The following is a 15,057-nucleotide window of genomic DNA, read 5'->3' on the forward strand; positions in this document are numbered from 1 at the left end:
GGGAAAATACAGCAAATTGATCCATTGCTTCTTTGGCCTATCTCCGCCGTTGATCGGCCAAGATGTTCGCAAGAGCCCCATTCGCCGTCGTCACAATCACATCACGGATCATGCAGTACCAAACTCTATGCCAGATATTCAAAACAATAGTATCTGTTCAACACCGAGATAGGTACATCTACGTTCACTGAGGATACAGGCAAATCTCACGATGCGGATCTGTGAGTCAAGTACGCGCACGATTCAGGTACCAGTATGCGTACAAGTTCGCATGTACCCATATCTGCTTTAGTCCTGTGCCCGAATCTCAGCTTCTACATTGGGGCGTGATAGAAGATTAAAGTGAAGCGGACGGCATCTGGGGCTGATAGCGGAGGCGTTCATCTCGGAAGCATTCCGTTGCCCAACAGAGTTGATGCGCCCTGTAGGGCTGGCACTTGAAGGAATTTCCAGATATCATGGTCAGTGTGATGGACTAACTCGGTTCACCCACATCCCGCGACAACTAGCCTGCGAGGCACGGCTGAGTGAAGAGCAGAAATTGAGTCAAACCCACTACTCGACATCGATGTATCATCCGTATCTGCTTTGGTGCTCCATAGCAACAAGCTATATTCGCACCATGGTAACTCGCTGTGTTCTGGCAGAAAAATGGCGCGATAGTTGCAAAAGGACTTAATCCTGCAAATTCCGAGCGATCACATTCCGATTTGCTCGGCGGGCCATATCAGTGCGTGCCAAGACTTGCGGTGGGTGTCTGGACAAGGCACATGATTCGACTTCCCGGAGCCATACGTGATGGCAAATTTCGGGCAGCAATTATGCTCAGTATCTCACGGAAATGCTCAACAAAAGTCGAACGACTGATCCTACCTATCTGTACCTCGAGGTCGCTGGATCTCAGGCTGTAGCACTTAAGCTGAGGTCGTGGAAGTTGTTCAGGACAACTACGCGCTTCCGGTTTCGCTTCTACGGTGAAACGATGGTGAGTATATGAACCGAGAACGAGGTAGACAATACCAAGTAGCAAAATCCGTGTGTCCAATGACCTGGGATCAGGTACGGACGAACAGAACACTTCGGAAGCTCGGGATAACTCCGCGATGAAAGCGAGGGGTTGGGAAAATGCCTGCCGTTGCCAGCGCCTGAGGTTCCTGGCCTGGACCTTAAGCTTAATCGAGTGAACCGGGCTATCTCGGGAGTATTGGTCCATGGTCCGGTCAGCTCCCACGACGAGCACCATTGCTGGCGAGCAAGGCATCGAACCAGGAATCAGATTAGGGTTGGGTCGGCGGCTGGGCAACAGGAAGACAAACAGCGCTTGCGCACACAAGGTTCATTCTGATGTTGGTATACCATTTAGAGGTGGACGTGGAAAGCGATCAAGTGCCGGTGTGGTGCCCGGATTCCTGTGCGTTGTTGCGCTGGTCGCAGCATTTCTTGGCGCGCGGGGCAGTGGTATGTTTAGTTCTACGCTGCTGCAAAAAGGTTGCAATAGACATCATTGGCGGTGGAAGGGTGTTTGCCTGCTGAATCGTTTCACCAATAGTCCCAAAACTTTTCAATGCCTTCTTTCTCGCCAGCCGCATGGAGCTTGAGACGTGAGCTTGTTGGCCTGCTTGCGATCGCTGCTCGCTCATCTTGGTGACGGGACAGAAATGAACCATTTCGTCATTGTGGGTGGCAGGGGACGTGCTCCGACCCGATCACCTGGGGAGGCGGTAAATTCGACAACGGGTTGTGGGAAATAAGATTGGGTGTTCCGCACTGATGCTATCATCATGGCAGCATTGCAAGCGAGGTCGGGATGCCATTGAGTGCCACGCCCAAGCCCGTTGGATCGGCAGGTGCCTGTGATGAGGAACCGCGACCTTGTGCCTGTGGTACTGCAGACAGCGCCGGCCTCATTTGAACGTCAACCGGAGCCGTGGAGGGGTACTCGGAGGCCCGAGTCAGGGGAGGGCATGGGGCCCGAAATCGAGCATCTGGAACCTCTCGAGGCAGCGAGACGGAACAACAAGACGGTCAAGACGGTGGCCAGAGGGGGGGATCCATCGGGCGACAAATGCAGCAGAGCTTGGCTCAAACGCCCAGAAGTCGAGAGTCTGGCTGGACGTATCCATACGGAGTCTGAGAGAGGATTCGAGGAATACGTGGAGATGTTGGGAGAGTGCCACAGTGCTGGGCAGAAGTCTTGGCCTTTGGAGGAGACGGCGTGCCCGAGAGAGGAGTGACCTTTGAAGCGGAGGCCTCTGGCGGAGACGCAGGGAGATCTTGCACGCTTCCTGGAGGGCCCAACCCCCGCTTTTCCTTTCCATCCGGTGGCTCTCTTGCGATCTTGGCGGAATGGTTGACCTTGAACCTTGGCGGAGAGTCGCAGACCTGTCCAGTGCGAGAATGTTGCACACCACTGCAACCTGTGACCTGCGTCTGCATCTTGCTGCAGCGCTTTGTTCCGTTTTCGACAATGGCCTTCCTGAGGCCTATGGCCAATTCGCTGCACCTCCCCATCCCTTGCCTGGCTCGACACAGGAGCGGAAGGTTTCCAGCGAATGGCCTGTCTATCCTCGCTGACCCGGCGGCACAACCTCTGATTTTGTGGATTGTAGGGTCCACCGATCCATGACGAGAACGAAGAGCCTGAGGGGTCGTGGGGAAGAGATATACACCGCGCACCATGGTGAGAGACTCCGATAGACGGCCGGGTAAAGACCGACCTGCTGACATTTGCCGGTCCCCTCAGGCGTGGGCAGCGCAGCGGAACCGACGGAATTTCAAGTTTTCAGGAGTTGTGAGTGACGAGTAGCCAATTCTCTGCTACAAACCCAAAGAGCTCGTCAGTTGGTGTTTGATTGAAGGCGTAACAATTTGTGCCATCTGGGCCGGTACGTGACAAAGTGCTGAAATCATGGCGTTTGAGCCACGAAAGAAAAAGAAGAATATCCTTCACTCTGTGGCAGGCAATGCAGCAGAGCCGGCCAGGCCCTCGTCAACAAAACGTTCTTCTTCTCCGCTTGGCAGGCATGTCTAAGACGTTGAGTAAAGGTGCTGATGATGGACACCACCCCGACCTCTTGCGCCTCTCTGGTGCCACACCCACAGCATCTAGTGTGCTAGTGTAGGTTATGTGCCTTGCTGACTCTCCACCGCTTTGTGAGGTGACAGTCACAGAGAGATTTGCAAGAAAGCATCGTGCTACGGGATAGGGTGTTATCGATTATCGTGGTATCACTAGGTAGTATCCGTGCTGGTGCGAACAACATGGTGTTTGGGCGTGGCGTCGTGTCTAGAGGAGCCGCAAGAGCCTGAATGGACGTCTTCAAGGGCGAGCAATCCAAGCGCATGCGCGATGGCTCTCGTGCTTGGCGGCGTTTCTTGGGCAAATTGACCGTATTTGTTGGTCTCTGCAAGCGTATCCGAACTCTGAACTCCGTACGTACGGGATACACTGCGCCAGACAAACTTCGTATCGGGAACGATGGAAGAAGAGGTTCGCCGCGTGATAAACCCGAGGAACATTGAGCGCAATTTGGGTTGGTCCGCAAAAACGCCGTAACAAGTACTTTCTCAGTCTGTGGCGGCGAACCAAGTCGAAGCAACGGGCGGAAAAGAAGGGAATGCCTTCAATGGAAAGTCTGGAGGCGCGATATCGTCGTGTGCTCCGTAGTCCGTACTGCGTATCCATCGATCCATGATGCGTCGGTGGTTGTGCCACGGGTGCATGGCTCTGCCACACTGGGGCGGTGATCAGAGGCCTGGACAGAAAGCGATGCCGTTTGGGGCGGCGCTGGGTGGATGAGATCGAGGATGATTGGGCGGAGAGAGGTCTTGGAAGCACACGACCGGGACCCTATCGATGCGGCCCACCCCTCCTCCATCCACCTCATGGGCCATGGGTATTGCTTCTGCAGAGGCGGGACATGGGCTTGATGGTGAGCGGATTTGATGACAGACCGGGATGGAGAGCGACCTGAAGCTTCTCCCGGATGTTGAGGGCGGTGCTTGGCCCTTGAGTAGGTGGATCGTGGAAGCTTTGTTGGAATTCGGGGGGACGGATATCGATCATGCTGAATGCTCGAGGCTGATCGAGTTGTGTCGGTGAGTATCCGTAAGGTATCTTAACGGGAACCGCGGAGCTCAGGATTGAGGAATTGAAGCCGAAAGATGGAAAAACAAGGTGCAAATTGACGGTGACAGCGGCAGAGAAGATCATACGCTCAGACGGCTGGAGCTTGCCAGGTACGTACCTGGAGTAGTGAACGGTCGAATGCCGGGTGTTCCTAGCCCCGGAAAGATACGTACTCCCGAGGATGCGTCCGTCTGGTGATTGGGCGGCCGTCTCCTCAGTGCGGTTCGTTGAATTTTCCCGAAAGTCAGAGGTTAAGGCGGGAAAGCAGGAACGACGGGAGGTTCAAAGTACTTGACGCTACAGATCACGCCGAAAAGATACTTGCCACAAGAGGCGGGTTTGGCTATCGAATCATGACGTCCCAATTCAGCCAGCCGCTTGGCGTTGCGGGGCATGCGGTGACGCTAGTCCAATGACAACGGCCGTCTTTCCTCCTCCCCGCCGACTTCCTTCATTTCTTCCCAAGCTTCCTTCCACATTGCGTTTTGTTTCTTTGGTTTTGGGCAGTTGCATTGCTCGTTTCTTGCCATTCGAGACACCATGCCATGATAGTATACCTGGCACGTGCCTGACTACCTTCCATAGGTATCTCACCTTAGGTCAGGTACCTCGTCGATGTATTTCCCTAAGAGAAGAATATTGGGAAAGAGAGAGAGATGGAGAGAAATGAAAAAGAGCAAGAGACAGCAAAAGAAAGGCCCCCCCCCCCCCTCCTTCCTCTTGGCATGTTGGCCCTCGTGGAAGCTTGGCATTTGTTCTTGGCGCTGTGTCTGGTGGAACCCGCTTTTATTTTCGATTGATGATTGGATCATCCACTTCTCGTCATTGAAGTCTGTGGCTCCAGGTTTTTTTCTCTTTCCCCGGCCACTTTTTTTGCGTTGCTGTTGGATGCCACCACGGCCACGATGCCTTGCCCAGCACAACCTAATACGGATACTCGAAAGACAGTGAGCCTGTCTCTCCGTCTGTCGACGGCCGGCAGCGGTGTTCCGTTTCATCTTTTATGTACTGCACAGAAGGTACGGTACAGAGACACGCTTCAGTACCTAACCTGGTGACGGAACAAACAAGCAAAGCCTGGCCACCTCCAATTCGTCCATTCGCCCAAAGCATAGCGAGCCGCAGCCGTTTTTCTCTTCAGATCAGGTTTTTTCCTCGGCGCTTTTGCCTACCTACTGCGCTCTGTACCATGTCTATCCATCCATGTGCCTATTCAGTACCTCAAGATGGATTAGCTTCGTTCCTGTCTGTTCCTCTTCGCATCTGCCTCCATCCTCACCTCTACCAACCTTACTACGGAGTACTTGTACGTATACTATGTAGTGTATCTCGAATCCTTGACTGGCGAGGTCCTGGTTCGTGGTCCATGATCCATCTTCCTTCGCCCTCCAATCCCAAGCCGTGCTCCCAATTTCCTATTACCCATTGACCACTTCCCCATCACATCCATCATCATCCCCATCCCCCATCTCCATTCCATCCGCCCACACACCCATTCATTTGCCGGCCTTTTCCCAGATCAGATCAACAAGAGGAACACAGTCTTACTGGGACACAGGATTGACAGGAAACCTGCCGATGCTCTCCGCTCCCTCCCACCACCCGGCACTACCTTAGAGTCCTAGACCAGCAGCAAACCACTCGCAGACGACTAGACGTCAACTCTCGTCCCAAAGAACGGGCCCTAGCAAACTCAACTCATCTCACCACCCGTCAACATCAAAGTGTCTAGACACAGACAGGAAAGGCAGATCCTGAACAGACGAAAAGCCACAGCGCCCCCGACCACCGGTGCCAACCTTCTTTCAAGCTCCAGCGACCAACAATCAGCTCTTCACTCACACACTCTCTCTATCTCTCACACACACACACACCTACCCGAACAGTAGTGGACGCCAGAGATTCCCAAGCACCAAGGTCCCCCAGCCCGCCAGCCAGCTAGCGAACCAGCCAAATTCCCTCTGATCGGACCGGGACCCCCCTCCCCCTCCTACCGTCTAGGTACACTAGTTCTACGGAGTACGCAGTGTGTACCAGGCTCCCCTCCTCTCCATCCACACCCCCCGAGCAGTTGACCGTCCCAAAAAGACGTTACTGTTGCATTGAAGGAACGGAACGAAGGGAAAAAAAACATTTGCTCAGTGCGCTCAGCCCTTAGCCTCCGCCATTCCACCCTTTGTGACGTCGATTGGCGAAAGAAACACCACCGCTACTAGGTACCCAGCAAGCAGCACCTCACCGAGCACCTTCAATACCACCACCACCACCAACACCCACCGCCAGCTTCACCTTACCGCCAGCTCAAACCTACCTTTTCCCTCTCGACAACCTCACGACCTCTGGCAACTGTTGCTGCCAACTACAAAACCTCGAGACCGACAGGCTCCAACCTTCTTTCAGCGAAAACATACTTCCACGCGCCCAACATAGGTCCTCATACACCACCACTTGCGCCGCCCCCAATATCGACCCATCCCGAAAATCATACTGTTCGCGACGAAAACGACGACAACCTTGGTTCGAGTCTAGCTACAAACAACGACCGCTCTCCCCATCTCACCACCACGACGTCGTCGCCACCACCCCGCGACCCCTCCCCGTCGAGGGACGACGTCGCGACCGAGGATCCGGTCGACCCCAATTCGATTCCGCTCACCAATCTCCAGACTGTTGCCTCCGATCCGCCATCACGACGGCCCGACAACGCCCCGTCTCCTCGTGAGGCACCGGGTCAGCCGACGAGGACCCAGTCTCCCGAACCTGAACCCAAGGGGTCTAAACCTCTCGCATCCTCGCCCATGTCTTTTTTGACCAAGAATATTTGGCCCAACGATGGGAGGAACCGCTCTCATGTTCCGGCCATGCCGGTTTGGATCGCAGGCGTCAGGATTGCACAGCTTGTAAGGGCACTACTCCTAGCCCCAACTACATTAAAGGGAAACCGGAGTACGCGAAATGACTTGGACGAACATCACGTTGACGGTTTTGAAATCTTAGGTCCTCGCCATTGCGACGTTGGGAATAACAGTCTTCGGACTCACCACTATGCAGAAAGCCACGGGCTATCGCAGGATAACGGTATGTTCGAGAATCTCTTGGCCTCTGATCTGGCCTCTGCTTGGATCCCGCCCTTTTGGTTCACTTTTACTGACTGTTTGCGTTTTACGATGCAGTCCTTTAGCGGTACAGAGGGTTTCCGTACGTAACACCACCATCCCCGCCTCTACCTGCTCTTGTGTGCCATTACTAATGTTGCGCATAGCATTTTCATGGTTTGCTTTCGCCTGGACCTTCTCCTATTTGACATGGCTTGGCGTAGCCGTCATGTTTATTCCCGTCATGTACAACTGCTGGGTGCATCTGTAAGGAAACCCCCCGCAAACTGGGAGAAGCGCCCCGACTAACATTGTGCGCAGCGGCCTCGAGCTACTCACTGTCGTCTTCTGGTTGATTACTATGGCCCTGCTTGCTAGTCACGCAGATGATCTTGATTCCCTCGATGCCTTCATCGTAACGTTCGGTCCCAAGTACGAAGTGTATTATAAGATGAACGTTGAGCCGTTTGCCGATGGCTTCGTAGCTGCTACGTTTGCCGGCACAGCTACTTCTGTCGTCAACCTTGTGCTCTTCGTTATCACCATTAGTGTCTTTGGTACGTTTTGATCTCCTAACTACTGACATGGTAGAGAGCCTTGAAGGACAAGGACCATTGACTGATTATGACAGGCCGCGCTCTTCATGCGTTACGTAAAGCAAAGTTGGAAAAGGCACCTAGCACCACCGACTCGCAAAAGACTATCCAGGCCGAAGGGGACAAGATGGTCGCTTCTCCCCAAATGACTTCCGCCGTCCCGACCTACATTCACTGGAACAACCAGTACCCGCCTCCTCAACATCCCCACGCATACGCCTACTACGGCCAGCCGTACGCACAATCACCGCACTCGCAAACGAACCCATCTCCGCCGAACTCTGTGCCACCCCATGGCTTCCAACCGGCGTACTTTCCCGGCAGCAATTGGCCTCCGCAGCCACCTCAGCAACAACCGCCCCCCGAAGGCGGTGTCTGGCCGGCCCAGAATTACGGCATGTACCAGCAGCAGGTGCCCATTGGACCTCAGCATACGGGTCAGTCTGGCAGCATGATGGGATCCCCTCAGTTCCCCATGGTCCAACCAATACAGCCCAGCAAGGCGGATCTACCAGGTGTTTACCCAACACCACCACCGGGAAGCGCAACTGTAGGACCCGGATACCCGCCTCAGCAACCACCGCCTCCACCAGCACCAGTTCCCGGCACCATACACTCGCCTGTAGAGTTGAACGACGGACGCGGGGACGAAAATATGCCGGCAGAGCTACCAAGCAACCCTCCAAGGTCGCCCAGATGAGCGAGCGTCTGCCATTTACACTAAAACGAAGAAAGGGATACGCTTTGGGCAGATATAAAGGGGAAACGGAGTAATGATTTTCATGGACAAGTTTTCCGGCGTTTTATTTTTTTTTTTCGGACAAGACACATGCATAGAGAACGGCGTTTTGGATGGTTCGGCGTAACCGGCCTTCATGCTCTGATAGCATGACTGGGGATTTGATCGTATTTACTTCTCTGCCCACCATCATTTTGGGCCAACTATCATGACGAACGGAAACGGGGCATACCGCGGCCAAAAAGCAATGGGACGGAAGGCTCCGGCTCTGGCGCATGGCTTATCATGGTTGTATTTCTAGCTAGATGGGCATCCTCATGAAGGGATGTGCTGTTCATGTTGCATAATTCATGATACCCCGATGTATGGATCGATCGGGAAGACATTCGAAGCACTTTTGCAGATATTTGATTATTTCGTGATTTGATACCGCATTAGCATTAGGCTGTGAGCTTGGTTCTCCGCAGCCGGTGTTTCTACTTCTCGAACAAGTAAGTCTCAACCCGATCACAATCCGAATGGGTAGTTTATGGTTTCTCTTGAAACACGCAAGACAAGTTGTTATCTTGTCAATACACGTAGCGGAAATAGGGGTTCTCCTTGTCCGTCAAATCCTGAAAAGCAAGCTTGGCTCGCTCCTCCTCATCCACAGGCAACGCATCGCGTCGCTTGTTTTCCTTCCAGAGCACGTAGTACAACGCCCCGGACGCCAGGATGCAAATCACATAGCAGATGATGAGCCCGAGCCACAGCTCCGGGTAGTGCGATGCCTTACTCTGCGACTTTACGAGTTGCGGGCCGACAATGTTGCCTACGCAATAGGCGGCGAAGATGGTCCCCGCCATGAAGCTTTTCTTGGTGTGGCCCGCGACGTTGGACATGCCGAGCGTGATGACGAGGCTGACCACCCCGCCGAAGAAGCCCGTGATGGAGTAGCCCACCACCGGCGCGGCGGCGTGGTGCGTCCAGTCAGAGCGCCAGATGAGCGCGCAGCCTGCTATCACGGGCAGACAGCACGTCACGAGCATGACGACGCGGACGTTGGTGTAGCGCGTGCCGATGTACCCCGTCGCAAGGATGACGAGGAAGCAGAGGCCGCCGAGGGGGAACTGGAAGAGGATCGATTGCAGTGAGGTGTAGCCGAAGGTTGAGACGATGAGCGGGCCGAAGCCGGAGACGGCGCCGTTCATTGTGTAGGCGGAGGCCATCATCAGCGCCACGAGCCAGGTTTTGGCGTCGAGGAGGGCTTCGCGGAGTTGGTGCGGCTTGAATTTCGTGCAGCGGACGCCGGTTTGGCCGTGGCGAAGGCGTTCTACGGCCGCGAAGCGCTCTTCGCGGGTGAGGAACCATGCCGAGACGGGGGAGTCGGGGAGGAGGAAGCAGGCTAGGCCGAAGAGGAATGTGAGGCATCCCGCGAGGAGGTAGATGTACTGCCACGGTTTGAGGTCGCCTCCGCGGACCTGGGCGAAGGCGTAGTTGAGGGCGCCGCCGATGATGGTGAAGAGGCCCGTGGCGCTGAACCACCAGCTCTGGCGGAGTGATTGTTCCGCCTGGGTGTAGTTCCCTGAGACGATGCACATGAAGCCCGTGGGGATGACGGATTCTACGAAGCCGAGGAAGAAGCGTTGGGCGTAGAGACCTTGGTGAGAGGTTACTGCGGCGGTGAGCATGCAGATGCCGGACCAGAGGATTACGATTGTGCCGAGGGTGCGGCCTAGGGAGTAGCGTTGGAGGGCGTAGGTCATTGGGTAGAGGCCTGCTAGCATGCCGAAGTAGAAGAGGGAGGTTGCCCAGGAGAGGCGGGATGTGTCGACGCCTGTTCCGGTGGGGAGGGGCACGGAGAGGTGGAGGTCTGTTGTCATGCCGAAGAGGACTGCTGAGCCTAGGATTGCTTTGTCGTAGTAGACTAGGCCGTCTGTTGCGCGTTAGGGATGGATCGAGGATGATGAAGGTGGTGAGCACATATGAGAGGATGAGGGAAGACTTGAAGAAACTCAAAGAGAGTGAGAGTGTGACGGACATCCAAAAATCATGGCGGGTATGAGGAACCAGTCTATCTTCCGTACAGCGCGGGCGGCGACGGCGGGGTCGTAGGGTTGGCTGTGTATCCCGACCATGGCGAGGGCGTCGTCGTTGCCGGCACGGTAGTGAGATTCATCGGGGCCGGCACCGAGAGCGGAATGGGAGGCTTCGATGTCGGGATCGGGACCGGGCGTTTGGGACACCGGCGCGGGGCCGGCGCTGGTGGCGGGAAGGAGTTCCTTTTCGGGGTTCATTTTGCGGGATCTTATCACCTGGGACGCCGGACGGTGCGGTAGCGGACGAGCGGGGGGTCACCTTACCCCAATGCTGGGGGCGATGGGACGAGTTTCAGAGGGATGGTAAAGGTTTACTTTTGGAGGAGAGGAAGTGAGTTGAGTCTCGAGTTGACAGGGGGGATGAGTGCGCTGAACTCTCTCGTCGGTCGTCTTCAGGGCGGTGTCATTGGAGGGTAGGGCGTAGCCGATGCGCGGATTAAAACGGCAGGGGAAAGGCTAACGATGATTTTAGAATTTAGTCTTCTTGGGAACTGGGCTGGAATGGAGGGTGTGTGTGTGAGATGAGTCCAAAAGTGAGTGGAAAAAAAAAAAGATCTCATGAGCAAATCATCTTGGCGATAGATGAGCGGTTTGTTCCGCGTAGGTTAGACCCCCTTCTGCAAGTTGTAAGGCAAGCATTGTGGGATTGTCTACGAACTATGAGTGAGCTCTGAGACTATGAGTGAAATAAACTCGCAGGCGATCTTGTAAAACCTCGTAAGAGCCCCCCACGCACGTCGCATTCATCGTCTAGAAGCCGAGCGACACTAGGTCCCAGTAGAAAGGTAAGGTCAGCGATGAAGCCGTCACCTCATGCCCCTCATTTGCGCCGTCTTCTTGCTTCAATTGGTAGACCTCGCAGACTAATTACATAGTTCGCAGAGATTTCTCAAAACCCGCCAGGCTCAGACCCGATTAGTGGGATTGGACGGGAGGGAATCCGGACTGGACCCCCGGGTACAATCGGGAATTGGACGCACCGCCGAGTTTGGTCTCGTCGCGGGAGACTTGTTGAGTTGTTTGGCGGGAGGCAGTGGGGGGGGCGATTGGCGGTGGGATTGCCGTGAGTAAATTACATTGTTTGATGGGTGACTCTTGGGAGATGAGCAGATTTTCACACGGGTCAACCTTTTTCATTGTGTGAAGTTGTCAATTGGGGCGAATTTGTCTGAAGTTTGTGTGAGCTGTTCAATGGAGAGTGTATGAGGCTTTTGGATGATGAAGATTGAATCGGGGAGTTCCATCCGATGCGGCTGAAAGAGCAGCTGAGTGAGACCCCTCTTTCGAGTAAAGATGAGAATGAAGCGAGACTCGAGACGACTTCGAATCCCAAACACCAATCCAACTTCATTTCGTGAATCGAATTTCTCGTCTGATTGCCTCTTTTGCCGCTTCGGATTTTCATCTATTGTACATGTTGGGCTATGTTGTAAGAAATGTCTCATGATGAGGCAGGATCTCTGTAAACGCTTATCATGAGTGAGCAGATGCTGCGGTGAGGCGCATAAATGTTTTTATGACTCTCTACCCGCTGTCATCATCTAGCGGCATTATATCGCGGAGCGCATAAGCATGTTCATCCTCAATACCAACACAGATGAATGAGACGTTTAGAAACATGGATTTTTCATGATGGGAAACGTAGGCGCGCTGCAGAGTTACATAAAATGCACAACTCCATTTTGTGCAACGCCACCACGAAACATTCACAACTCCAGTACGTACCTGCGAATGGTTGCGAGACGGTTTCCTCCTTGATTCTTCTTCGCCTCATTCGAACGGGAGTCCAGAGCTTCCCCCAGAAAATCAGAAATGGGGGACCCGACCGCCGTCCCGCGGGCCTCGAGCTGCCTCGATCACATCGCGACATCCCACGAGACACCACACCATCTTTCTCTCACACATCCACAGAAGCTACTCGCCTCGGGTCCCAAAACTCTCTTCCGCTGTGCGTCTTGCGGCCCATGCTGCCACGAACTTGGGAGCCTGGGCCAGGCTTGGCTTTCTAGGAAGGCCGCCCTTCGCTGTTTCGAGGTGGGAGACCTGTTAACCTTGCCATTTCGCTTACTTTGTAGTTGAAATGAGCGCCGTTGATGGATGGATGCCATCTCGTGTCGGTAGATGTTGAGTTGATTCTATTCAGATCACTTATCGTGTACTTCCATGCTGAGATCTAATCAGATCATACCCTTATAAAACTGATGAGACCACTGAGCAATGTCTAGAAGCAAGAAATGATTTACTTATTAATCGCAAAAATCCGCCCTCTCGGTATCTTTCTTTTCCTGGGTATCCAGGCTCTCGTGCCTTGTCTTGTCAGTCAGAACCCATGCGTCCTCCATAAGTACATGATCTTGGCAGTGCCATTATTAACACTAGGTTACAGTAATGAGCCACTCCCTTTCCCCTCTCTCTTCGCCACCATCTGACTGCTTCTCTTCCGTCTGTCTCTCCCTCTCTCTCTCACCAGGGAGGGCTCAACTGTGATTAAATACTAGGCTCATTGAAGCTTGGCCGCGTTTCTTTCGGCCTTGTTCTCTTTCCACCACTTTTGCTCGCGTTTGATCGCGTACTCGATCCAAAATCTCGCAGTGACACCCCAGATTATAATCCATCCAAACAAGACGCCCAACGTCGTGCCAAACGCGCGTTCAAACTCCAGGTTCCAAATGATGCCGGCCACGTAGCCAATGTACGCCGTGCAGCCGCCGATCCAGAAGAGCGTCAACTCAAGAATCATCTTGCGGAACATCATCGACTTGTTGTACCGCTCGACATATCTTTTGCGGAATTCCCTGTTCTGCGCTCCGTCGACGGCGAAGAAGTCTTCGGCGGCATAGTAGACGATGGGCTTGAGACGTGTGCCTTTGGGATCCGAGTTGATACGGAACGGGATCTTGATCGGGATCAACGTCGCAAAGGCAATGACGTCCAGGACCATGAACATGAAGGCGGGAGAGTACAGGTACAGCCACTCGACAACGTCCGGCTCGTAAACTGTGGTTGAGCAGACAAAGGGGACCAAGGCGGCAATCAGACCGAGCGCGTAAACCCAGGTCGTAGCGTCCAGCTCCCACCAGTGCTTGGACAGCAGCGGCGCGCACTCGTCGAAGCGGGCGATGAGTCGATATACTCGCACAATGAGGATGTACACTTCTCCGAAACCAAAAGCAATAATGGCAAAACCGAGAATTCTACTCTCAACCGTCTGGACGGGAGGGAGTCCGCATTCCACGCCCGCGTCGTAGGCAGACTGACACGCGGCGCGACGATCGTTTCGTCGGGCGCGAAGCCAACTGTAGTAGATGCAGACCGGCAGCGCGAGATCGAAGAAGAGAATGACAAACGGGCCGATGGAGATGGAGATGTGTTCCGTCCAGTCGACGTACTTTGTCAGGGGCTCGAGCTCGTCGTCGTCGCCGGGGGTCTCGCCCGTTCCCGCAAGGACTCCTGCCGCCGCCGGATCAGTCGTGGTCTTTGGCACGCCGTCTCGACCGAGCATCTGCGCCGTGCTCTCGCTGACGGCCGTGATCGTGGAGTCGCGGAATGCCTCACGGTTCTCGTCGCCGGGCGCGCGCTCCCTGGCGATCGCCGCGTCCGACGCAGCGGTCGGGGCGTCGGCTGTGCCGCCGCCGCCGGCCACGGCCGCTTCGTTGGAACCCCTCCTGCTGCCCTGCTGGGATCCGGCTCGGCTTCCCTGTTGCGATGATGATCCTGCGACGACTGCTGCCCGGGTTCCCTCGACGGATGGTTGTCTGCTCGGAACCTTTTGTGAAGCTGGTTTGCTGCGGTTGTCTCTTCCGTCATCCTCGCTTGGAGCTCTGTCTTCGGACGGATGGCTTTTGCCCGAGTTCGAGGTGCTGGGTGGCTGTTCTTGCGGCGCGTCTTCGAAGCTTGCCTTTGACGATGTTATTTGCGCGCCTTCGTTGTCGCTGGTGATATCAGCAGCAGCCGCCGCCGCAGCGGCTGGCTCGTTGCTTCCTGACTGCATGGAGGCAGCTCTACTTAATGTCTCTTTCAAAGAGTAAGGCTTCGTAAGTAAACGGAGGATCGGGAGAAGGGAAGGGAAAGTAAGAGAAAAGAACGACTGAAAGAGGAGCTCGTTTGCGCGCGCGCCGGAAAAGCAGCAGCGACAGCAATAACAGTAACTTTCGATAAGCTTGATCTGAGTGACAAGCAGAAACCAGAGCTCTCTCGCCTTACCTCTCCTTCCCTCTTACCAACCACACGAAGCGGCGGTCAACTACTTCATATGGAAAGGTGTTCACTGGCCAAGCAGAGAGGGAGGTGTGTGTGGTGGCGCGGATCCCAGGTGCACGTTCGCCCACCGTCGCAACACGAATCATGAGGGCAGCATGAAATGCATCGCGACATCAGACGGATGCCTGACCGGCCGGTCCCTGGTTTCGTAAACGTGCCC

The 15,057-nt window shown here is 54.6% G+C and overlaps 7 protein-coding genes across 7 annotated transcripts; 2 read left to right on the forward strand and 5 right to left on the reverse strand.

Annotated features, from left to right (window-relative positions):
* Nucleotides 1-2,082: 2,082 nt before the first annotated feature.
* On the reverse strand, nucleotides 2,083-2,679 carry CTAM01_15005 (uncharacterized protein; the record flags this gene model as incomplete). The annotated part of the gene is made up of 1 exon (XM_060531004.1): nucleotides 2,083-2,679. One exon carries the CDS (start codon nucleotides 2,677-2,679, stop codon nucleotides 2,083-2,085), a length of 597 nt encoding a protein of 198 aa, XP_060374414.1.
* Nucleotides 2,680-3,231: 552 nt separating this feature from the next.
* Nucleotides 3,232-3,519, reverse strand: CTAM01_15006 (uncharacterized protein; the record flags this gene model as incomplete). The annotated part of the gene is made up of 1 exon (XM_060531005.1): nucleotides 3,232-3,519. The coding sequence occupies one exon, from the start codon at nucleotides 3,517-3,519 to the stop codon at nucleotides 3,232-3,234; it is 288 nt and encodes a 95-aa protein (XP_060374415.1).
* A 228-nt stretch (nucleotides 3,520-3,747) lies between these two features.
* On the reverse strand, nucleotides 3,748-4,357 carry CTAM01_15007 (uncharacterized protein; the record flags this gene model as incomplete). The annotated part of the gene is made up of 3 exons (XM_060531006.1): nucleotides 3,748-3,905; nucleotides 3,955-4,142; nucleotides 4,248-4,357. Coding segments are annotated over 3 exons (456 nt in total), but the record flags the coding sequence as incomplete, so codon positions are not given.
* A 677-nt stretch (nucleotides 4,358-5,034) lies between these two features.
* Nucleotides 5,035-8,520, forward strand: CTAM01_15008 (uncharacterized protein; the record flags this gene model as incomplete). Its single annotated transcript, XM_060531007.1, has 7 exons — nucleotides 5,035-5,076; nucleotides 6,346-7,029; nucleotides 7,127-7,207; nucleotides 7,303-7,327; nucleotides 7,392-7,491; nucleotides 7,546-7,781; nucleotides 7,856-8,520. The coding sequence occupies 7 exons, from the start codon at nucleotides 5,035-5,037 to the stop codon at nucleotides 8,518-8,520; spliced, it is 1,833 nt and encodes a 610-aa protein (XP_060374417.1).
* A 608-nt stretch (nucleotides 8,521-9,128) lies between these two features.
* On the reverse strand, nucleotides 9,129-10,835 carry CTAM01_15009 (major facilitator superfamily transporter; the record flags this gene model as incomplete). The annotated part of the gene is made up of 2 exons (XM_060531008.1): nucleotides 9,129-10,474; nucleotides 10,580-10,835. The coding sequence occupies 2 exons, from the start codon at nucleotides 10,833-10,835 to the stop codon at nucleotides 9,129-9,131; spliced, it is 1,602 nt and encodes a 533-aa protein (XP_060374418.1).
* A 1,469-nt stretch (nucleotides 10,836-12,304) lies between these two features.
* On the forward strand, nucleotides 12,305-12,646 carry CTAM01_15010 (uncharacterized protein; the record flags this gene model as incomplete). Its single annotated transcript, XM_060531009.1, has 1 exon — nucleotides 12,305-12,646. One exon carries the CDS (start codon nucleotides 12,305-12,307, stop codon nucleotides 12,644-12,646), a length of 342 nt encoding a protein of 113 aa, XP_060374419.1.
* A 491-nt stretch (nucleotides 12,647-13,137) lies between these two features.
* CTAM01_15011 (uncharacterized protein) lies at nucleotides 13,138-14,628 on the reverse strand (the record flags this gene model as incomplete). Its single annotated transcript, XM_060531010.1, has 1 exon — nucleotides 13,138-14,628. One exon carries the CDS (start codon nucleotides 14,626-14,628, stop codon nucleotides 13,138-13,140), a length of 1,491 nt encoding a protein of 496 aa, XP_060374420.1.
* Nucleotides 14,629-15,057: the final 429 nt, after the last annotated feature.

The sequence above is a fragment of the Colletotrichum tamarilloi genome, assembly GCF_030869305.1.
Source record: "Colletotrichum tamarilloi strain Tom-12 chromosome Unknown Scaffold_143.1, whole genome shotgun sequence".
Taxonomy (NCBI): domain Eukaryota; kingdom Fungi; phylum Ascomycota; class Sordariomycetes; order Glomerellales; family Glomerellaceae; genus Colletotrichum; species Colletotrichum tamarilloi.